Source organism: Papio anubis, chromosome 14, assembly GCF_008728515.1.
Source record: "Papio anubis isolate 15944 chromosome 14, Panubis1.0, whole genome shotgun sequence".
Lineage (NCBI taxonomy): Eukaryota > Metazoa > Chordata > Mammalia > Primates > Cercopithecidae > Papio > Papio anubis.
Genome location: NC_044989.1, coordinates 43,474,458 through 43,498,832, shown reverse-complemented (window position 1 = coordinate 43,498,832; position 24,375 = coordinate 43,474,458). Strand labels below are relative to the sequence as shown.

Sequence of the window (24,375 nt, the reverse complement as noted above, 5' to 3'; positions counted from 1 at the left end):
GTGTTCAGTTAGACTTTATCCAACAAACATTTGTCATTGGGGGAAATTAGAGAAGAATGGCTGCTTGGAGGAAAGTTCATTACAGCCAAACCTTAAAGGATGGGCAGAATTTCAAGAGGAAAAGATGAGAAAGATGGAGAACATTCCAGAAAGACATGGGTGACAGAGTGTGAGGCCTGTTCAAGAAAGGAATGTTAGTGTGGTACAAGCGTCAAGTGCGTGAGTAGGGTGGGGTGAGATGAAGCAGGATGACACAAAAGACCTTTGGATCAAATAGATTCTTTCAGATGCAAGTGACAGAATGTCTGATGCAGCCCACTTCAGCATAGGGGAGGCATATTGGATCATGTAACTGAGAATTCCAAGGCTAAGACTGGCTTAAGACATGACATAATTCAAGGACTCAAACAGGGTCCCAAGGACCTGGTTTCTTGCCATTTCTCCCTTCTTCTCCTAGGTTGGTTCTGTTTTCGATCAGCTCACACTTTTCTTGGGGTTTAAGATGGCTACAGCAGCTCTAGCCTTTACATCTTCATTTATTCAAGTCCTATATCAGTACAACCCCACTGCATTTTATTGGCTCTAGTTGGGGTCCAAGCCTATCCCTGATCTAATCTCAGGGGCCAGATGCCAATGATGGCATCATATTCCTGGCCTCTGAGATTAGTTCAGAGATAGGCCTGGAACCTATCTGGAGCAGGTACCCATGCCTGGAGTTGAGGTGTGGAAGGGCTGGGTCTCCGGAGGGAGACTGGGGACAGCTATCCAAAGGAGGGTGAATGGAAGGTGGGCAGCAAAAACAACAGATGTCTGCTAAAACCTGGAATGCCAGGCCAGAGAATCTGGATATCATTTACATCAGAGAACCAGTAAAGATTTTTGAACAAATAAGCAGCGTGATCAGAGCTACACATTAACATTAATTCAGCTACAATTTAATAGCTGCCATGTGCTTGGCACATGGTAGGTACTTAATATAATTACATATTGAATGAGTGAATGCAAAAAGAGAGATAGATGGGTAGCTTGGAAGAGGGGAGATAAATTAAAGGTGGGCAGCATTTTTAGGCCATCGTAGCAGTTTGGAAGGGGAGCTAGCAAAGGGAATAACAAAGACCCATCAAGAAAACCAAGAGGTTCCATTGTCATGAAACCCACATAAGGAAAAACTATCAAGAGGGCAGGTTTGGTCACCCATGCCAAACACTGTTGAAAGGTCAAGTTAAGGACGATGAGGATTGAGAAAATGTCATGAGTGAGAGTTGAGAGAGAAGGTTCAATAGTGGGAGGTTAGAGCCACCTTAAAGGAATTTAGAAGTAAGTAGGAGGTAGGCAAAGGGCTCAAGTGTTGACCACTCTGCTACATCATCTGTCTTCTCATCCTCCCCAATTCAAACTCAGCAAAAAAGGTGCTCCTTCCCCTGCACACATCCTTCACAGACCACCTTATGCCTCCCCCATCACCTCTATCCAGCCATGATTCCCTTTCCTCCCAGGCGTCTTCAGGCTCTCCTTCTCTGCCTCCAGTGGCTCCTTCTCATACAAATATTTACATCACTCCCCTGCCCTAAAACCACATCTCCTAGACCCTGATCTGTCTTCAAGGCAATGTTTCAAAAGAGTTATTAGAGAAGCTTTGACTTTGAGGGGGACGGAAGTTTGAGTTTATGCTGAGTGTCCTTGTAGAAGTCAAGATTATCAAGAATGTCAAGTCAAGAAGTCAAGAATGAGTGGTTAGGGAGTAAGATGTAGGGACAGGGAAAAGATTGGAACAGTTTATATAGAGGATCAGTTAGGAGTCACCAGAATAGGAAGGAAAGAATTACCAGGGGACATGGAGAGTCCAGCTGAGATTAAACAGTGTGAATTTATAGACAGCTTCATCAGCAGACTGCTGCTACTCAGCTGGAATTGGTGGCTCAAAGTAGAACAGTAGATTGCGTTTGGGGAGAGGTGGCTAGGGAGCATTGTTGAGCCTCGTGTCAGATCAGATTGACAAGGGCATTGGGGACTAGGAAGATGATCACAGGTGTGGGGAGTCCTGGATAATGTAGAACAATAGCCTGGGAGAGAGGGCAAGGTCAAGGATGTGGTCAGGATTGGGGGGCGTGGGTAGTTTCAGTGGAAAAGGTAGCAGGTTAAACAGTCGTGTTAGGAATATTAAAGAGGCCATATGATGTGGGAGCCATAGTGTATAGACTATGTGGCTTAATCCCAAATCCTAAACTGTGTCTCTCTGTTATACCCCATTATAAAATGGGGCTCATGAAACCTACTTTAAAACGTCATTATAATTAATATATATGAAGTATGTATGATAGTGCCTTGTACATAAATACCCACTAAACGTTCGCAATGATACTGATGTTCATTTCAAAGTGATGATAAAACTTAGAATTGGAGATCTTGAGTTGAAACAGTTCTAAATAATGACAAGTTCTCAGATGTCATTGGGAGTAGAGTAATTGGTTAATTGGGAGTTAATTAATTGGGAGTAGAGTAAAATCAGAGATGGGGAGTATTTGAATTGAAGAGGTTGAAGAATGGTGAAAGCAAATACTGGGAGGGGCATCTTTATGGATGTGGAAGTCCCAGATGGGGTAGCCATGACGCAGTCACTGAAGAAGACCAGGTCTCTAGCCAACAGGAATGGGGAGGTGGTTAGTATGGACTTCAAAAGAGAGATTGTGGGGGTAGCGGGGGACTATCTAGGAGTGGCAGAAGGAGTATGCTGTTCTGTCTAAGTCAGAGACTCAGGGACAGAAGGAACAGCCCTGACTGGAAAGTCAGGAGAATGGTAGCTTCTGCCAGGAGGAGGAAGAAACACGGAAAAGATAACATGTATGGAGAATTTGCTCACAATACAACAAATTTTAATTGAGGGTAACTATTTTTTCATAAGAACTTTTGAGAAAAACTATTCCCTGAACCTGAGGACACATCTAAAAACGGCATGAGGATGGGGAAGGAGGTAGAAAGGACGCTTTGGAGTAGATTTCTGAGAAAGCCAACAGAGGGAGGCCCTGTTTCCTCACCATGATTGTAAGGTATGTGACATGAGACAAGCCGGCTCAGGCCTGTGGGCTGGTGCTAGGCATGCCCCAGCTGGACACAGCTCCCTGTGGCCCTGCCACATCTCCCACTCGGGAGTACACAGTCCCACAGTACCTTAGATTGCTGTATTTCCCAGACGGGCGCTCCACACGCTGACAGAGAGAGGAACCAGACCAGGTGAGCTGGGATTGGGGGCTTCTGCTTTTAGAGAGCAGAGAGCAACAAATGGGTTTAAAGGAGAGGAAATAGGACACCAGCACGCTTCGAGGCTGCCTTCTCTTCCAAGAGTGCTGCTCTGTAATGTAATTGTATTTGGACATTTTTTCCACATGATGTCAGGGTATAGCCTCCCTTAAAAGCCTTCATGAAAAAGCACAACTATAAAACAGACTCAGGCAGTGAAATGGAAACCAGACGAGTGGGTCTGTGTAATTTGGGTAAAGAGATTTCTCTTTGCAGCTTTGTGATCTGATCTGATCTCTGCTCTCTGCATAAAACTGTTTCACAGGATCCACTTACATTTGAGTCTTACCATGCAGGTGATTTCGGATGTGAAATGTCTTGCTTTATTACCAGAAAGCAAGGGTTCCCTTCTCAGTGGCTGTGCAGACCACCCTCTCAGGCTGCAACCTTTCTAGTCTTGTCCTTGTGTGAGCCCAGGCCCCAGCAAACAGGGAAGGAGGCCTGACCCCTTTTCACTCTCGTTTTAACCCCTCTGTTCACCTTCATCTGTCTACCCCTCACCTCCCTTCTTAGGGTTAGTCTTTGGAGAATGCATCCTGGGGAGAAATATTCATTGAAGAGGTCCAATCCCTTTAAAGCAAATGGGCCCATTTTCCTGCCCATTCCATTTGCTTTAACGCCTCAGGCGCACAGAATTGAATTACCCATTGTCCTCTGTTCTTGACACACTCTCCCACTCCATCCCCATGAAGGTCCTTTTATTTTATTTTATTTTATTGTACTGTATTTTATTTTATTTTTATAGAGAAAGAGTCTCACTCTGTTGCCCAGGCTGGTCTCTAACTCCTGGGCTTAAGGATCCTCTGACCTTGGCCTCCCAAAGTGCTGGGATTACAGGTGTGAGCCACCATGCCCAGCCCCTTTCTTTTTTCATGTTTATATTTTATTGAGATGAAACAAACCTAAAATAAAATTAACCATTTTAAAGTATACAGTTGCAGTAACGTTTAGTACTTTTACAATAGTGTGCAGTCATTACCACTATCTAGTTCCAGAATAGTTTCATCACTCCCCTAAAAACCCTGTACCCATTAAGTAGTACCCCCAGCCCCTGGCTCCTGGCAACTACCAGTCTGCTTTCTATCTCTGACTTTTCCTATTATCATTGTTTCATATAAATGGATTTATACATGACCGTTTGTGCTTGGCTTTTTTCATTAGACATAATGTTTACAAGGTTCATCCATGCTGTAGCATGAATCAGCACTTTTAATTCTTTTTATGGCTGAGTAATATTCCATTGTATGGATCTACCACATTTTATTTATCCATTCATCCATTAATGGATGGACATTTGTGTTGTTTCCACCTCTTGGCTATTGTCAATAGTGCTGCTATGAACATTGATGTATAAGCTTTTGTTTGGGTACCTGCTTTCAGTTCTCTTGGGTATGTACCTAGGAGTGGAATTGTGGGTCACATGGTAATTCTTTGACTTATTGAGGAACTGGAGGTCCTTTCGTGATGGACATCCTCACCAGGTCGGCTCTGACAAGGAATAGCAGGCATGTTCCAACCTATCCCCACCTCCCGAGACAGTGAGAATTGGCACAATGTCATCATTCTGTTAGATCTGGAAATAAACTTAAGAAAAAAGAGTATGGTCACCACAGGGATGCTGGTAATCAGAAGACAGACAGCTTGGATGGGGGTGGGAAGGGGATGGGGTACTGAGAAGATTTAGGGTCACTTGAAAAGATTTGACTAAGGCCCAGGAAGAACTTAAGAAAAAGGGACTCAGCCACCCAGAATGAAGGAAATTTCAAGCCTAAAATACCCATGGCTGGTACAGCCAATCCACTAGTGATGAGGGAGGGATATAAGAGAGCTGTAAACTTATTTTTTCCTGCAACAAGGGGCAGGGAAGCCATGTAGAAAGAGTCTTTAATGTTAAGGATGTAGGACATTTGGGCCTTGTGGGAGCACCGAAGGCTTTTAGACTGAGACATAATCAGGTCAGAGTTGTCTTAGACAGGTCACCCTGACCACAGGGAAGGGGAAAGCTTGGAGTCAAGACAAGACTGGAAGCAAGGAACCTGCTTAGAAGGCTACCGTCATTGGCCGGCCACAATGATTCACATCTATAACCCGACATTTCGGGAGGCCAAGGTGGGAAGAATGCTTGAGCCCAGGAGTTCAAGACCAGCCTGGACAACATGGCGAAAACCCTGTCTCTACAAAAAATGCAAAATTAGCTGGGTGTAGTGGCGTGTGCCTGCAGTCCCAGTTACTCAAGAGGCTGAGGTAGGAGGATCACTTGAGCCCAGGAGGTTGAGGCTGCAGTGAGCCATGATTGCACCACTGCACTCTGCCCAGCCTGGGCAACATAGTTAGACCCCATCTCAAAAAAAAAAAAAAAAGAAGGCTGCCGTTGTTCTGAGAGGAAGGGTGGTGAGGATAGACCAAGGAAGTGGCAGTGGGGATGGGGAGGAGACAAGTTTGAGAGGTGTTTAAAAGGGGGCACAGTTGTCAGGGCGGGTAGCTGTGGATACAGAGGTGAAGGCGGAGCATGAGATGCTACAAAAAAGAAAGGGTAAACCAGGAAGCAGCAGAGGAGGAAGCCTCAGCTCCAGAGAGCTCCAGAGCACTGCACACACTGCCGATTGAGCCCAGTCATACTGGGAGTGAGGCCGAGTGTGGCGACAGGAAGGCTGTGGAGGTGGCCCAGGCCTCTCCTTCTGAGTGTGAGGGCTAAGTATGGAGGAGACTTGCCTCCTTTTTCTTCCTTCAGATACAAAACTTTCAAAACAGATTCTGTGTGTTTTGATTTCAGCATTTTTACCTGGAGGACACTGTGACTCTATGTAAATGCAAATTTCTAATCCGAATTATATGAACATTAATTCATTTCATCAAGAAATCATGTTCCATTGTAACTCCTACAGTCCAGTTTAATTCCTTTTAATCAATTTTCTATACTGAGCAAGCGTGGTGACTCACGCCTGTAATCCCAGCACTTTGGGAGGCTAAGGCGGGCTGATCACCTGAGGTCAGGAGTTCAAGACCAGCCTGGCCAACATGGCAAAACCCCATCTGTACTAAAAATACAAAAAAATTAGCCATGCACGGTGGTGCACGCCTGTAATCCCAGCTACTCAGGAGGCTGAAGTGGGAGAATCACTTGACCCGCACTGAACCAAGATCGCACCTCTGCACTCCAGCCTGGGTGACAGAGCGAGACCCCGTCTCAAAATATATATATTTCTGTACAGAGCAGTGAAGGCATTTCCTAAAGTTCTCCTTTATTTTCTTAAATATCAACTCCTTTTTTGTTTTGTTTTAAGATAGGGTTTTGCTCTGACACCCAGACTGGAGTACAGCAGTATGGTCACAGCTTACTGCAGCCTTGAACTCTGAGGCTCCAGTGATCCTTCCTCCTCAGCTTCCCAAGTGGCAGGGACCACAGGCATGTACCACCACATTCAGCTAATTTTTAAATTTTTTGTAGACACAGGTTCTCGTTACGTTGCCCAGGCTGGTCTTGAACTCCTGGGCTCAAGTGATCCTCCTATATTAGCTTCCCCAAAATGTTGGGATTACAGGCATGAGCCACTATGCCCAGCCTTTTGTTTGTTTGTTTTTGTTTTTTTGTTGTTGTTGTTTTGTTTTGTTTTTTGAGACGTAGTCTCCCTCTTGTCGCCCAGGCTGGAGTGCAGTGGCTCGATCTCGGCTCACTGCAAGCTCTGCCTCTCGGGTTTACGCCATTCTCCTGCCTCAGCCTCCTGAGTAGCTGGGACTACAGGCGCCCGCCACCTCGCCCGGCTAGTTTTTTTGTATTTTTTTAGTAGAGACGGTGTTTCACTGTGTTAGCCAGGATGGTCTCGATCTCCTGACCTCGTGATCCGCCCGTCTCGGCCTCCCAAAGTGCTGGGATTACAGGCTTGAGCCGCCGCACCCGGCCTTGTTTTTTTTTTTGAGACAGTCTTGGTCTGTCACCCAGGCTAGAGTGCAGTGGTGTGATCTCGGCTCACTGCAACCTCCGCCTCCTGGGTTCAAGTAATTCTCGTGCCTCAGCCTCCCAAGTAGCTGGGATTACAGGCACCCGCCACCACTCCCAACTAATTTTTACATTTTTAGTAGAGAGGGGGTTTCACCATGTTGGCAACTCCTGACCTCAGGTGATCTCCCCATCTCTGCCTCCCAAAGTCCTGGGATTACAGGAAGTGAGCCACTGCACCTGGCCATGCTCAGCCTTTAATAGTGATTTTATTTTTATTCAGCAATTTTAGTCAGTAGGACGTTTCATGCCCAGTTTTAGAACTTGTTTTATTTTTTGTGTTTGTTTCTACCAAGTCACAATTTCCCCCAGTCATTGTCTTGTTGTTTGCGGTTTTCAGCATTACTAGCAAAATGACTCCTGGGGGTCGGTTATTGTGAATTTTTTTCATGTGCTGCCATTTTCAGTGTAGTCTGATTATCTTCACTAGTAACATTAACTGCAAAGTAGAAAACAGCCTGCCTCTTCCCAGAGCCCCTCCTCCCAACTTCACCGAAGGCCTGGTGCTTAAAGGAAGGGAAGTTTTCTGGGCAGTAGACCCCTGGAGTCTTGAAACCCTTAAGACTCAGATGCTCCTCTTAGCAGGTAATTTAAATCCATCCTGCAACAGTTTGAGCTTTCCTCCTTTTTAGTTGGCCCAAAACCCAGAGTCTCGCTGCCCTCTAAGCTCTGAATTATTCTCTCTTCCTTGGCCTGTTCCTGAAAGGTTTTCTGTGGACCTCTCCCTTCTCTTGCCTGCCCTCCAGGCTTCTCCACACTCAGCGTCAGCCTAAGGCCATGTCAGTGGTGGTTTCCCATGCCTTTGGGAAGTGTAATCACTCCAGAAGACTGCTGGGGAGTGTTGGCCACAGGGGACAGATAGGAAAGACCTTGAGAGGGCTGGGAGTAAACTCCGTTTCAAGATATAAAATTCCCAGAAACTTTGAAACCGCAGGCATTTTCATTTTGAACACTGTTTATAAATCTTAAAATCATGTTGTGAGTTTAAAAGTCATTTATACCTTGATTTGGTCATTGCATTACCATAAACTGTGTTTGTTCTATTTAGAGCCGTAAAAGCCTAGGGAGTGAGGTAGGCTGCCTAGTAAGGGAACTTTCTGGATTCTGGGTTTTTTGTTTTGTTTTGTTTTTGTTTTTTTGAAACGGAGTCTCACTTTGTCACCCAGGCTGGAGTGCAGTGGCGCAATCTCAGTTCACTGCAACCTCCACCTCTCAGGTTCAAGCAGTTCTCCCGCCTCAGCCTCCTGAGTAGCTGGGACACAGGCTGTGCTGTGGCTAATTTTATATTTTTATTAGAAACAGGGCCATGTGTTGGCCAGCTGACCTGAACTCCCCACAGACTCAAGTGATCCAGCCTGCCTCAGCTCCCAAAGTACTGGGATTACAGGCGTGAGCCACTTTGATCAGCCCTCTGGATTCCATATAAGACTGGGAGGCGGGTGCCTAGTAAGGGAACTTTCTGGATTCTAGATGAAAATGGGAGCTAGTAAAGGGAACTTTCTGGATTCTGGGTAAGAGCTGGGGCCCAGTGGCAATAAGGGGACTTTCTGGATTCTGGAGTAGGGAGGCTGGGAGAGCCCTAAGTAAAGGGAGACTTCTGGATTCTGGAGTGGTGGAAGGGCTGGGGTGAAGCCTAGTAAAGGCACGTTCTGGAGTAAAGGAGGCTGGGGCTGGGAGGCACAAGTAAAGAACTCTGGATTCTGGAGTAGGAGGCTGGGAGGCTGAGGCCTAATAAAAAGGGAACTTTCTAGTTCTAGGTAGGAAGCTGGGAGGCCGGGCCTCTAAATGAGGAACGCTGGATTCTGCATAAGCTAGGAGGCAGTAGCTATTCAGTCACACCTCAGGAAAGAAACATTATCTTCTTGAGTTTTTCTGATTTTCAAATTCTAGTCTTCAGTTACACCTCAGGACCATCTGCACCACTACCACTCATATCCCACCAATGTGTTTTGGGAGCCAGGCAGTCCCCCGTCTTGAGCTCTGTGCGGTGTTTACAGTACCTCGACTGGGCATGTTTTCAAGGCTAGTACAGTGCCTTTTCCTCATGACAGCTCTGTTGAAGAACTCAGAAGGAGCCAGTCAGTCTTAGGAGCTCAGGCTGAGAAGAAATTTCTTAGAAAAGAAAGAAGTTCCCGGGTGTGGTGGCTCACGCCTGTAATCCCAGCACTTTGAGAGGCTGAGACGGGTACATCACCTGAGGTCAGGAGTTCAAGACCAGCCTGACCAATATGGTGAAGCCCTGTCTCTACTAAAATTACAAAAATTAGCCGGACATGGTGGCATGTGCCTGTAGTCCCAGCTATTAGGGAGGCTGAGGCAGGAGAATCGCTTGAACCCAGGAGGCGGAGGTTGCAGTGAGCCAAGATCATACCACTGCACTCCAGCCTGGGCGACAGAGTGAGACGCCATCTCAAAAAAAAAAAAAAAAAGAAGAAAGAAAGAAAGAAGTTCCAGTAGTGAAATAAGCTAAAGAAAACTGAAGTGACTTCAAGGAAAAGAAAAAGAGAAGTTTCAAGATCCAGGCTGATCAGTGAGGAATGTGGAATGTGTCCTCAGAGCTCGTGAACTCTGCTCAGGCAGAGGAAGAGGAGACTGATGGAAGGCAGACCTAAAATTGCCCAGCACTTACCAGTCTGTGGAAGCCTCCCTCATTGGCTCATGACACAGGGGTAGGAAAGAAGAGCAGGGGTAGGGAGGAAAGAAGAGGGCTGGGTGCTGCCATGTCTAGGAGGAGTGCTCTGGGGTGAGTGGCCACACAGATAGGAATGAAGTGCAAGGCACTTACCACCTGGGCAGAGTTGGAGGCAATCGAACCCTCTGGGAGGCTCTGAAGAGTGAAACCATCAAGGAGCAGGCAGAGGGAGGGACTCACTGCTGTGGAGGGACTGGCTTTACACTTTTCACAGGAAGGGGCTGACACAGTTCAGGCCCCAAAGGAATCGTCACCAAATGCAAGAATGCCAAATGCAGGCCAAAATGGCTGGACAGGGCCCATTGCTTGCTCTGCTGTCCCTTCACACACCAGGGCCCCAAGGACTGGCCTTTATTACCTGCTCCAGAACAGCCACGAAGCCCACAGGCACAGCCCGTGGGTGCCGTACCCTTTCCTGCTGAGCTCCGGAGATAGCCACAGGAAACAGGAGTGGCGTGCACACAAAACTGGGTATAATGGAAGCACCCTGGAGGGCTGGAAGCTGGTGGGACAGCTCCAGGCTGTAAGCCCCCTGGAGAACCAGGTCTTTTTCACAGATGGTATTTTCTCAGAGCAATATTTGTTTGAATCCATTCCTTATTTGTTGGTATGGTTTGAAGTGAACAAATGCAAGTATTTTTCTAGGGTTCGAGCTGAGTGTACTGTTAACTGGCTATAATTTATCAGTCCCTTTTTGGTGAAGTGTGTCCCTACTGAATAAGAAGTGCACACTTTTAACTTACTGAAATGCTTATTTTCATTCATATTGGCTGTATCCATTTTTTAAATTAGGGGGAAATTTTTATTTACCCAGTGATTTGAGGTCAGCCCACATTTTTAAAATCATAGTTATTTTAACTTTAAAAATAAATATTTTTTGGAATGTATTGTTGATTAAAAATAATAATAAAGATTTTAAAATTATCTTTTCTTTAAAATGAAAACAAAGGATTTGCTAGGGTATTTCTGGTTTCATAAAAGGTCACCAGGAAACATGTTTACATCAGGGAGTCACAGGGTTTAAGCATATAACACTTCTGTGGAGTTTGTATTCTTTGGGAGCTGGACCTGCAGGTATTCTGGGGAACCCAGGCCATTTGTTCCATTTGAAAATAGCTAAAACATGAAGAAAAGGCAAATTCTTAAAATTGTAAAGGGTTTTCTGTCAAGTAGTTTTAAAATTTCAAATGATGGTGTTTTATCCCTTCCCTTCAGACCTGGAATCACATTTTCCCCTCAGGACAGAAAGGGCTCTGCGGCAAGCTGTGCCTGGGAAGGAGCTGCTTCTCACTTGTGGCCCCCTCTCTGCCCAGGAGCTGGTGAGGAGGGGTGAACTAGGGGATGCCTTTCAGAAAAAAGGATGTGAGGAGATGAGGCTCTCCGCATCTGCCCCAAAGAGAGACCGGCGTACTAGACTGAGCACTTGCAGAGACGTTCACAGAGGGACTGTTTGCGGTTGTGTAAGATTGGAGGCAGGCCTACAGCAGGGCTTCTCATCCTTGGCACTGCGGACATTGATTGGGGTGGTAGGGCTGTCATGAACACTGTAGGATGTTGAGTAGCATCGCTAGCCCCTACCTACTACATGTCAGTAGCACCACCAACTCTGACTGTCACAACCAAAAATGTATCCAGACACTGGCAGATGTACCCTGGGAGCAATGTGCCCTCTGGCTGAGAACCATGGGTGAAGGGAGGCAGTCATGATGTTGAGGCACCTACAGACAAGAGCAGTAGGAAGCCCTCCCCACCCCTCTGGCTGAAAGGGAGACCCCAGGGATAGCGGAAGTCAGGGAGGAGGGGCTGCCTGGCAGGTGCCCTAGCCATGGGGGATGCAGCCACTGCTAGAATCTTCACAACTTTCTGGGGAGGGTCCAAGAAAGAAATACCACCCACTCTTCTCTATTCTACCCTCCAGTATACCAGTGCTCCCTTCACATTAGGAGAAGCCAGCTAGAAGCCCAGTGGCAAGGACACCTGGGTAAGGCAGTCTATGGAGATCAGCATCCTGGGGCACTGAGCAGGGTGGAGGAGAAGGGCAGGGAATGTAAAATGGAAAATAATCAGTCTGTTCATCCATCCATCCATTTATTCAGTACTTATAAGCAGCTTAGCAAAGTGGTGGGCCGGGCACAGTGGCTCACACCTGTAGTCCCAGTACTTTGGGAGGCCAAGGTAGGTGGATCACTTGACCTCACGAGTTCAAGACCAGCCTAGGCAATACAGTGAAACCCTGTCTCTACCAAAAATACAAAAATTAGCCAAGCATGATGGTGTGCCTATAGTCCTAGCTACTTGGGAGGCTAAGATGGGAAGATGGCTTGACCTGGGAGACAGAGGTTGTAGTGAACTGAGACCACACCACTGCACTCCAGCCTGGGTGGCAGAGCCAGACCCTGTCTCCAAAGGAAAAAACAAAGAAAAAAGAATATAGGTGCTAGAGTGCTGGAGTCAGATAAGCCTGGATTTGTATTTGGCCCTACCACTTGCAACCTGTATCCTATATGATCTTGAACAAGTTGTTTATCTAAATCTCAGTCACCTTGAGTATAAAATGGCAACAGTAATTCTATCTACCTAGACCTTATTCTTGCAATCTTGGATTTTTCCCCAATGGGAAAATGCAAGTCACAAGTAAATTGCATAGTATAAGACCACAATCAAGTGCTAAGCGGGTGGTATCTGGGCAGTACCCAGTGTTGTTTTTATAGACAATCCTGGGAAAGGAAAGACACGGGGTTCAGCATGGAGTGCCCCCCTCAGCATCTGTGAACACCTTGAGCACTGTGCAGATACAGCAGAGAAAGAGGCCCCAGTGGGCTGAGCAACACCTCAGGATGTGCGTTGTGTCCTGAGGGACAGGCCGGCAGGCTAAGTGAAAAGGAGGAAGAAGGGATCCCAGAGCAGGGAATGCTGAGTGAATCAAAGCCGAGAGAGTTAGAGGGAGGGGAAGGCCCAGATAGCAGCGTGGGGAGATAGCAGTGTGGGGAGACCACTGAGAAGAGGTTTGGTTGAGAGACTCAAGTGTTCTCTTCTGTAAAAGTAAGGGGAGGGCCTGGGGCCAGCTGCCTTCTTCAGTACCATTACATAGGGCTCACCAACTCACCTGTCCACAGAGACCACGCAAGTGAGCACACGTGTGAAAGGGGCACGATGGGAGGCAGTAGGGCAGTCCCAGGCTGGAAGCAGCCGCCTTCTGTAGGCGTAGCCACCGCTCTGCTCCAGCAGCCGCTGCCATTTTCTAATGCAGGCCTAGAGACAGCAGAGTCTGATTTTCCGAATTTTCAAAAGATAATAGAAATTTGGCCGGGCGCGGTGGCTCACGCCTGTAATCCCAGCACTTTGGGAGGCTGAGGCGGGCGGATCACGAGGTCAGGAGATCGAGACCATCCTGGCTAACACGGTGAAACCCCATCTCTACTAAAAATACAAAAAACTAGCCAGGCGAGGTGGCGGGCGCCTGTAGTCCCAGCTACTCGGGAGGCTGAGGCAGGAGAACGGTGTGAACCCGGGAGGCGGAGCTTGCAGTGAGCCGAGATTGTGCCACTGCACTCCAGCCTGGGCGACAGAGCAAGACTCCACCTCATTAAAAAAAAAAAAAAAAAAAGAAATTTGGATCTTTTTGAGAATTGTCCTGATTTTTTTAAATCCATGTGAGCTGTACTAAACGGTCCCTTTGCACCCCTGTCCAGACACTGCTAATGGGTCCAGATGGGTGCAAAGGGATTGTTGAGTACAGTTTAGCTGAGACAACTCAGCTTAGAACCCGAGTTGTGTGTGTTTGGATTCTGCCTCTGCATATATACTTTAAACAGTAGGCGCTAAGACTTAAAACAAAAAGGATGCCAGGCAAAGTAGCTCACACCAGTAATCCTAGCACCTTGGGAGGCCTAGGTGGGTGGATCACTTGAGCCCAGGAGTTCAAGACCAACCTGGGCCACATGGCAAAACCCCGTCTCTACAAGAAATACAAAAAGTAGCGGGACATGGTAGTTTGTGCCTGTAGTCTCAGCCACCTGGGAGGCTGAGGTGGGAGGACCACTTGAGCCTGGGAGGTTGCTGCAGTGAGCTGTGATGGGGCCACTGTGCCCTAGCCTGGGCGACAGAGTGAGACCCTGTCTCAAAAAAATAAACATAAAAAAAAAGGAGGAGGAGGAAGAGGGGTCCACTTGGACCCAGTGAAGTCTGAGTTCCCTCCAGACTTAATACCATGGTCAGGTAGGGTGTTGGGGGAAGGGACGGCTGTGGACGAGGGCACAGACAGGGCAGAGAGAGGGTGGGCCATAGTCCTGGGGTTGCACACAGCCCTGGCACTTGGCCCAGTGCATGCTGGGACTAGGGCTGCCCTTGAGAGCTCTGGCAAGCACATTTGGTTCTTCTTTGATGAAATTTTTTAAATTTTCAGATAAAGAACAGAGACTATTAACCATAAACACCCATGTTCTCCAACCCAGACTTCCTACTGGGTTCTTTGAAGCTGGGGGGACGACCCCCCTCCATTTCCTAGAACACTGACCTTCCTCTGGGCCATTTGTCTCCAGTAGGGGTCAGCTGGGAGCTCTTGATTGGTGGTAAAGGTTGAAATGATGGCATTTGATAGCTTGGCCCTGAATGTACTCACAGAGTGCCCTGCCTGGAATCCTAGCTCTGAGCCTGGGCTCTGATGGCCCGGGTGGGTGGAGAGCCCTGGCTAGTCTCGGAGTAGAGGGTAAGGGGAGGCAGGGGACAGAGAGGCTTCTGGTAGCCCTAGGAAATGTTGAGTGGCAGAGTCAGCTGAACCGAGCTTGTTTTTCATGGCTAATTAAAGTTCAGGCTTTTCCCCTGCTAAGTGGAAGTGAAGAAGACCATGGAGAAGACTAGAAATAATGAGGTTATCTGGAAACAGCCTCATGAAACCTGAACGTATTTTTGCTCAGAAAAAAGAAAGTGCAGTAACACTCACTCCGTCAGACGCTGCCTTTGCTGCCCAGGCCACCCCAGCCTGTCTGGCCTCACCTTCAGTCCTCCCTTCAGCACGCAGCTTGTCTCCCTGCAGCCCAAGCTCAGGCTCCTCCCTCCCTCCCGGTTATGTGTGTCCTCTCACCCACCCTGCTTGGCCCCTCTGTGAAGCCTCCACTCCCTTCCACATTTGTTTTTCCTTTCTGTCCTTTGATTACTCCCACTCATGATATAATTGGTCTGTGTCACACACCGTCTTCAACTGTTTCCTCACACTTGCCTCTGACAACTCTTCACTCTCTAAGAGAAGGGACTGGGTGGTTTTCTTCATGTTTCACACAGTGTTCTTCACACACAGGTGATCAATAAATACTTGTGGATAGATAAAATACCAGATTGATGGGTGAATGGGTGAGTGGGTGGATGGATGGTGAATTGGTTGGATGGCAGGGCCACCCAACACCTTGGCCAGTCCCCTAAAGCTGAGGGATTTTTCAAATGCCTGAAGGAGGATTTTCCAGAGCTAGGGGCAGGGAGAATTCAACCCGTCGCCATTTGCACAGCACTTATTGTGCCGATTGCCCTCTCTTGAGAAGGACTAGAAGGCAGACTTGACCAATGGCCTTACTCTAGAAGGCATCTCCCCCATAATACTTTAAAATCAGACCATGGGCTTTTTAATCCATGGTCTGAAATAGTTTTCAGGGTTGGCACCTGGAAAACATCCACTTGGACATCTTTCTTTCAATCAGTAGTTGAAAGCAATTTCAAAGCCTGTGACTTACGAGTCTACCTGCCTAGAAATTAATCACTTCAATCATTTCACCTAGTGGGGGGAATCAGAGGCTGAGATTTGTAGTGGAGCCAGCACACTGTGCGAGGCCTGAGTCTTCACCTCTAACCCTGCTGGACGGTGGGGGATGCAGGGGCGGCGCTCTTCATGGAGGCAGAGAAGCAGCACCAGGGAGTATCGGCACATAACAGGGTTTCTGATAGCTAGGCATCTGCCTTGGATGGGGAGCCCTGATGAGGCTGGGGCAGTAGCAAGATAAAGGCTATACTGCAGCAGCCCTGAAGCCTCTGGTTTGCTTCCCTCCTCTGCAATCCCAGTGAGTTATCCCTTCACAGGGATGGAAGGCACCAGATTAACCAATTCTAAGTGCTGATCCATTGCATTTCCAACATGATTCCAAATGACCGCGTGTTAATCCCACTTGTGTAGGCCTACCACAGACATGAATGTGTACCAGCAAACCTCACCCATTTGAAGCATTCCAGGAAGATTCTAGGGCATATTTCATCTTCCCCTAGCAGTGTAGCTGGTGGGAGGAAGAGCCTCGGAGATTATTTATTCCCCACATTGACATCTTCCTCCCACCAACCCCCAGCTCCCACAGCTCTTCGCATGTGGACCACTCCACTGAGCACCTGATGTCCCTGCTATTGCCTGGGTGTTTGTCTACCTTCCCACCTAGACCTCCTGCTTCTTCGTTCCCTTTTGTAGCTGATTACTGTTCCACTGTATGAATTTATAACCACATTTTATTTATCCATTTATTAGCTGATGGACATTTGGGTTACTTCCACATCTTGGCTCTTATGAACAAGGCTGCTGTGAACGTTTATGTACAAGTTTTTGTGCGGATGTGTCTTTTTCTCTCTCCTAGATACATTCCTAGGAGTGCAGTTGTTCGGTCATAGGGTTCATCTTTTGAGGAGAACTGCAAGACTGTTTTCCAAAGTGGCTACGCCATTTTACACTCCCACAAAAAATGTATGAGGGTTCCAGTTTCTCCACATCTTTGCCAAAACTTAACTTTTTTCTTTTTTATTATAGTCATGCCAGTGGGTGTGAAGTGGAATATGACTGGGGTTTTGATTTGCATTTTCCTGATGGTTAATGATGCTAAGCATCTTTTCATGTGTTTATTATTACTGAGTGTTAAGAGTTCTTTATGTAGTTTAGATATAGTCCCTTATCAGAGATAGGATTTGTTCATATTTTCTCCCTTTCTGTGAATTATCCTTTCACTTTCTTTTTGGTGTTACTTTGAAGCACAAAAGTTTTCCATTTTCACAAAGCCCAGTCTTCCTTCCCTCCCTCCTTTTTTTTTTTTTTTTTTTTTTGAGATGGAATCTTGCTTTGTCACCCAGGCTGGAGTGCAGTGGCGTGATCTCGGCTCACTGCAACCTCCACCTCCCGGGTTCAAGCAACTCTCCTGCCTCAGCCTCCCGAGTAGCTGGGACTACAGGTGTCCACCACCACGCCTAGCTAATTTTTGTATTTTTAGTAGAGACAGGGTTTCACCCTATTTGGTCAGGCTGGTCTTGAACTCCTGACCTCAGGTGATCCACCCACCTCAGCCTCCCAAAGTGCTGGGATTACAGGCATAAGCCACAGTGCCCAGTCTGACAAAGCCCAGTTTTTCTAATGTTGCTTGTGTTTTTGATGTCATATCTAAGAAATAGTTGCCTAATTCAAGGTCATACAGATTTACTTCTGTCTTCTATGAGTTTTCTAAGGCCGGGCGCAGTAGCTCAAGGCCAAGCATGGTGGCTCACACCTGTAATCCCAGCACTTTGGGAGGCCGAGACAGGTGGATTATGAGGTCAGGAGTTCAAGACCAGCCTGGCCAAGATGGTGAAACCCTGTCTCTACTAAAAATATAAAAAATGTAGCCAGGCACAGTTGCAGGCACCTGTAATCCCAGCTACTCGGGGAGGCTGAGGCAGGAAAATTGCTTGAACCTGGGCAGCAGAGGTTGCAGTGAGCTGAGATCTGCACTCCAGCCTGGGTGACAGACAGACTCGGTCTCCAAAAAAAAAAAAAAAAAATGAAATGAGTTTTCTAGTTTTAGCTCTTACATTTAGATCTTTGGTACATTTTAATTTTTATATGTTGTGTGAGGTAAGGGTCCAACTTCATTCTTTCGCAGGTGTATATCCAGTTGTCCCAGGATTACTGGTTGAAAAGACTTTTTTTCCCCGTTATTTTGGTACCCTTGTCAAAAATCATTTGACCATAAATGTGAGGGTGTGTTTGTGGATTCTCAGTCTGTTGATTTGTGTAATCTGCCCTTGCTATTCTGTTGATCTATATGTCTATTCTTATGCCAGTAGCACACTGTCTTTATTCCTATAGCTTTGTAGTAAGTTTTGAAATCAGGAAGTGTGAGTCCTCCAATTTTGTTTTCTTTTTCAAGATTGTTTTGGATACACAGCAGATTCTTTTTTTTTTTTTTTTTTTGATAGCAACAGGGTCTTGTCTCAAGTGATCCTTCCACCTCAGCCTCCCAAAATTTGGGGATTACAGGTGTGAGCCACTGAGCCCAGCCTCTCAGCAGATTCTTAAAATACACTTGTTGATTGGCTGCTTGTTTTCTTGTTTCCTTGATGGACCGGCCAGACTGTGACAGCCTAGCTGGCCTGCACGCTTAAGTGACAAATTCCTCTCCCTACTGCAGCCTCCCTTCATGAGGCATTTGGCCAGTAGAGATCTAGGCAGTTCTGGCTGAGCTGCCTTAGTCCAGGGCAAGGTAGTAAAAGAGAATTTGGCAGGTTGCAGCTGGCTCCCCAAGCAGGAGATCTAAATCCAACTCATCCTTCCCCCACCCTCCCCAAAACATCTCAGCATTCCTTCCTCTTCTGTCCTTGCCTTGCAGGCTTGGAGCCTGGGTAGTTAGAGCTCTATCTAGACTCACTTCTGGCCACATCACACCAGCTCTTCCCATGTGCCTGTCATCCCACCACTCTCCTGCCCCTTCCTAACCATGATTCATGGCAAAATCCTGCAGGATAGAAGCTATCTGTCCTGTCAGGTGGGGCTAGTGCAGCAGCCTGGCCTTCCTTGGTGGCATCTTTGGTCACCCCCATAGGTTCTTTATGGACTCAACAGGAATGTCACGTGAGCTGCAGGTACTGATTTTGCTGATGGATGATGAAATTTTTTTCTTCCCTGTTGGGCTTTCAGTCCTTGCCTTAAGGAGACCATAAAAGAAGTGGTGGAAGGCCAGGTGCAGTGGCTCACGCGTGTAATCCCAGCACTTTGGGAGGCCGAGGGGGGCAGATCACTTGAGGTCAGGAATTTGAGACCAGCCTGACCAACATGGAGAAACCCCGTCTCTAGTAAAAATACAAAATTAGCCGGGTGTGGTGGCAGGTGCCTGTAATCCCAGCTACTCGGGAGGCTGAGGCAGGAGAATCTCTTAAACCCGGGAAGCAGAGGTTGAGGTGAGCCGAGATCACGCCACTGCACTCCAGCCTGGGCAGCAAGAGCGAAACTCTGTCAAAGTGATAGGCCGGGCACAGTGGCTCATGCCTGTAATCCCAGCACTTTGGAAGGCTGAGGCAGGTGAATCACTTGAGGTCAGGAGTTCGAGACCAGCCTGGCCAACATGGTAAAACCCTGTCTCTACTAAAAATACAAAAATTAGCCGGCCGTGGTGGCAGGCACCTGTAATCCCAGCTACTCATGAGGTTGAGGCAGGAGAATCGCTTGAACCGGGGAGGCAGAGGTTGCAGTGAGCTGAGATCATGCCACTGTACTGTAGCCTGGGCAGTAGAGCAAGACTCAAGTCTCAAAAAAAAAGAGTGATAAACCCACTGGGTGCAGTAACTCATGCGTGTAATCTCAGCACTTTGGTAGGCTGAGGTGGTTAGATCACTTGATCTCCAGGAGTTCAAGACCAGCCTGGACAACATGGTAAAACCCTGTCTCTACAAAAAAAAAAAAAAATACACAAAAATTAGCCTGGTATAGTGGCACATGCTTATAGTCACAGATACTCGGGGGGCTGAGGTGGGAGGATCACCTGAGCCCAGGAAGGTCAAGGCTGCAATAAGCTGTGATTGTGCCACTGTACTCCAGCCTGGGTGACAGAGTGAGACCCTGTCTCAAAAAAAAAAATGATAAAACCAAGTCTGACTTCTTCATCTCCATTGCCTTCCTGCAGGGTAGGGGGCAGTCTGTGCACTGGAGATACTTAGCCCAGCACCACAGCTACCTGCAAACTGGGACCAGTTATCTAACCTTCATGAACGCAGTCTCCTTGTTGGCTAAATAGGGATACTTCCCTTATAGGATGGCAGAATGGCAGGAGCAATTAAGAATTCAGTAGGAGCAAAATGTTCATTATCATTGGTAACACTAGTTACCATTTACTGAATGTTTTCTTTGTGCCATTCTCTATGTTAGTGTTCAGATTAGGTCAGATGGAATAAAGGAGGAGATCTCATGATCTCCAGCCATAAACAAGTATGTGCTGAGCATCTGCTCTGTATTGAATCCTATGCTGGTCCTCATGTGTGTTTTTGTTTGGGGGGTTTGAAAAAGGCCACCTGTGTGGGGTGCAGGGGAGCATCAGGAAGAGCAGCTAATGGATGCTGGGCTTAATAACTAGGTGATGGGTTGATCTGTGCAGCAAACCACCATGGTACATGTTTATCTATGTAACAAACCTGCACGTCCTACACATGTATCCCAGAACTCTAAAAGTTGAAGGGGCCAGGTGCGGTGGCTCACACCTGTAATCCGAGCACTTTGGAAGGCTGAGGTGGGTAGATCACTTGAGGTCAGGAGTTTAGACCAGCCGGGCCAACATGGTGAAATCCTGTCTCTACAAAAAATACAAAAATTAGCTGGGCAAAAACAGAAAAAATTAGCTGGGTGTGGTGGCACGCACCTGTAGTCCCAGCTGCTTGGGGGCTGAGGCAGGTTCAAGAATTGCTTGAACCCGGGAGGTGGAGGTTGCAGTGAGCCAATATCACGCCACTCTACTCCAGTCTGGGCGACAGACTCTGTCTCAATCAATCAATAAAAGTTGAAGGGAAAAAAGAAAGAAAAAGGCCATTTAATTATCCCCTCTCTATACAGATTCTCAGGCAATTGAGAACTGCACAAAGGAGTTAGGTAGAGGTAAAAATAGAGATTGTATTATAGGTAGAGGTCCAGCCAACACATGGCTCAGACCCACAGCCAAAGTGCACCTTCGTCCCCTCTCCTTTTCTGTTTCCTGGTGTAAATCTGGGTTCCAGGCTGCAGAGCAAGCAGCATGGGGAACGGGGACACTAAAGGGCAAGTGTCCTGGGGGACTTATCTGGAGCTGTCAAGATGGCAAGATCAGTCCTCTTGCCTGCTTACATGCAACTAGGTGCTGCTGTGTGACCTCTGGATAGTCCTGGCCCTACTGCAGGAGGGCCCCAGGTGTACACCCTGCTGACCCCACCATCAAAACCTCTGGAATGTTGATGCTAGTTCTCCAAATCTGTGCTTTCCATGTACCATGAAACTTGTTGCCAACTATAATTTCTTGATGTGTGCAAGTGGGTTATGTAATACCCAACCCATAAGATGCAAGAAGGACTGGGGAGAAAGCACTTGATCAGGGCCTGACACTAGGCCCTCAGTGGGGCCATCCCGGTAAGCCTGGTTCAACACCCAGGGGAACTAAGCCTGCTGTTGCAGATTATCAACCGTCTGCCTGTGTGCCGAGAAGTCTCTTCAGGGGCCAAATGGTCAGGGTAAGTCTGTGTGCTGAAGTTGGAGATGTGGATTTGGGAGTGATCAGGGCTCCACAGAAATGCATCATTGAAAGACAGGCGTTGGTGCAGGATGGGCCTACAGAAGTCCATTGTCTGTGCAGTGGGCTTTCAGTCCCATGTTTCAGATGTCCTCCAGGTTTGGGATGGGAGGTGCAGAGTTGTTAGGGGAAGGGACAACACCCCTGAACCTCCCTCCAAACCCATATTTAGGATTGTCTAAGGCCAAATGGTGAAATAAGGCCATTGGTTTCCCCAGGGCCCCCTGCTTCCTCTTTCTGCACCCTTCTGCTCTTTCAGTGCCCTTCCTCCAAGCACCCGGGAAAACAAGGGTCCAAAAACAAAAAACTCCAAGACAAAGGGCAGCAAAATAGGAGCCAAATGCAGCCCACCACCTGCTTTTTACAGCCCGTGAGCTATCAGTGGTTTTTACATTTTTAATTGGTTGAAAAAAATAATATTTTGTGACACATGAAATTCAAATTTCAGTGTCCATAAAGTTTTATTGGAACACAGCCACAACCATTTGTTTACAAATTGTCTATAGCTGCTTTCAGCTGAGTTGAGGAGGTATAGGCCTGCAAAGTCTAAAATATTGACTCTCTGGCCCTTTAAGGAAAAGCTTGACAATGCCCTATTCTAGGATGTGTCTTGCACCCAGGAGATCTGCTTTCCAAGGAAAGGGCAAACCAGTCAAATCCAGGCAGATGTGCAGAGGAGACACTGGACGGGGAAGCCTTCCTGATCCTTCCGGTGACACTGGAGGAGCTGAGGGGAGATAACTCTCTAATCCTACAGATGGGACTGCTTCTGTCCACACTGAGTTAGGGGGCATGGAAACAGTGGGTTCAGGCCTATGACTTATTCTAACAGTATAGATAGCAGGATTCAGAAGGTGATTAATAGTCTCCAGTGAGCCCACCATACCAGCTTCCCTGCCAGGCTGGTGGCAGCGATTTTACCTGAGGTCTTTCATGTTCCCAGGGTCCTGCAGGCTGCCCTGGGCCGGCCCTGAGCAGTATATTCATTGCTTACCTTTCTCCTGTCTCTGCAGAGTTTGCCTTCTGCCAGGTGGATGCCTCCATCGCTCTGGCCCTGGCCCTGGCCGTCCTGTGTGATCTGCTCCAGCAGTGGAACCAGCTGGCCCCTGGACTGCCCATCCTGCTGGGATGGCTGTTGGGAGACAGTGATGACCTCGTGGTCTGTGTGGAGAGCATGCATCAGGTGATCCCAGGGTGTCAGGGGAGTGGGAAGCAGGGTTGGAGTGTCCTAAACCCACTGGATGCAGCACCTACAGCCTCAGCTGGGCTTGTTCCTGCTGACACACAGAGCAGTAACCACTAGGAAAGCCGCCCACCGGGTGCTGCCGAGGGCACAGGGACACTCTCAGGCTGACTTCTGGGCTGCTGATGCTCAGCCTCCAGATTAGCCAGGGGAGAGAACTCGCAAAGAAGCCCCTGCATGCGGAGAGTTTAATTATGGAGACTGCTTGTTAGTCGGTATTGGAGTTAGCCTGGAGCTTCCCGAAGTTAGGTCTGAGGGTGAAGCATTTTCAGAGAATTAGGATCTTTGCTGGGAACTTCCTGCTTGAAAAAAACTATTACTAGCCCCCTCCAGGGTGGGTGCAGTCACAGATAGGGAAACTGAGGACGAAGACAAGCAGCAAAAGCCTCCTGAGAACTGAAATTGATCGCCACCAGTATCTGACTTAGCTGACCTTCTAAGAATGGCATCCCCAGCAGGCCAAGGGTTCAAAAAGCATTGTCCCTGTTTATGAGAAATTTGGAGACATGGTCAGTGTCTGATAAAATGACCTTGAGAATCATGGTGTTATAGAAACAGGACGCAGCCTAGTGTCCTCTGTTTGGAGATTCCTTCTCTGGCCTGCTGCAGAGATGACCTTTCCTCCCTCCTCTCCAATTTCCAGCTGCACCTTAAGCTCCCTTGTTGAAGTCCCCTTTTCAGCATCCATCCCCTAGAGTATCTTGACTTTGCACCACAAACACATCTTTATCAAGGTCATGTTAAGTCTGGGGAAAAAATTCCTCTCTGCTGGAGAAATACAGTGAGTAAAAATAGAAGGTGACCTTCAAGGCTGCAAGTGGTGTGTGTACATGGGTGTTGACAGGCGAGAGTGCGCCCTCTGTCCGGTGGGGGAGGGGACATGACACCCTTCTTGTACCTGGCAGGGTACTGCTTGATCTGGACTGGGGCTTGTCACCATTCCCTGTAAGACTGACTTTTGGCTTTTTCATCTGATTTAGGTGGAAGAAGACTACCTGTTTGAAAAAGCAGAAGTCAACTTTTGGGCCGAGACCCTGATCTTTGTGAAATACCTCTGCAAGCACCTCTTCTGTCTCCTCTCCAAGTCTGGCTGGCGTCTTCCAAGCCCTGAGATGCTCTGTCACCTTCAAAGGATGGTGTCAGAGCAGTGCCGCCTCCTGTCTCAGCTCTTCAGAGATCTTCCACCAGCTGCAGAATTTGTGAAGACGGTGGAGTTCACAAGACTACGCATTCAAGAGGAAAGGACTTTGGCTTGCTTGAAGCTGCTGGCCTTTTTGGAAGGAAAGGAAGGGGAAGACACCCTAGTTCTCAGTGTTTGAGACTCTTCTGCAGAAGCGAGGCAGTTAACTCTTCCAAGAACAGAAGCAGCATGTTGAAGAAAATTTGGGGGATTGGAATGGGGGTATGTGTGGATTTTTCCTCATAAATCTGCAGGAAACATGTTGAACATAAATTCAAAAATGTTATCCCATTCATGCCTCCCCTAGTTCTGTGAGTCTGGTCGTCTGTCACTCCTCACAGAGAAACTGTTCTTCAGTTCACTCCTTCAGGGCAGCCTACTTTATTGCTGCTACTGTAGGAAGTGAGGCGACTCCGTTGCAGATTTCCTCTGTCCCCAGGTGCAGGCCAC

The 24,375-nt window shown here is 47.6% G+C and overlaps 1 protein-coding gene across 5 annotated transcripts in view; it reads left to right on the top strand.

Moving 5' to 3' along the window:
- Positions 1-24,216, top strand: part of THADA (THADA armadillo repeat containing) — a 359,588-nt gene extending 335,372 nt beyond the window's left edge. For 4 of the 5 annotated variants that reach the window (XM_021924785.2, XM_021924787.2, XM_021924786.2 and 1 more), the window contains 2 exons: positions 22,516-22,685; positions 23,726-24,216. In XM_021924785.2, coding sequence (XP_021780477.1) covers positions 22,516-22,685; positions 23,726-24,064 — 509 coding nt within the window. In that variant the 3' untranslated portion in view covers positions 24,065-24,216. Of the gene's footprint in view, positions 1-2,902; positions 3,043-22,515; positions 22,686-23,725 lie in introns of those variants that run through there. The other variant, XM_031655125.1, reaches the window with a different exon arrangement.
- The last annotated feature ends 159 nt before the right edge of the window (positions 24,217-24,375 follow it).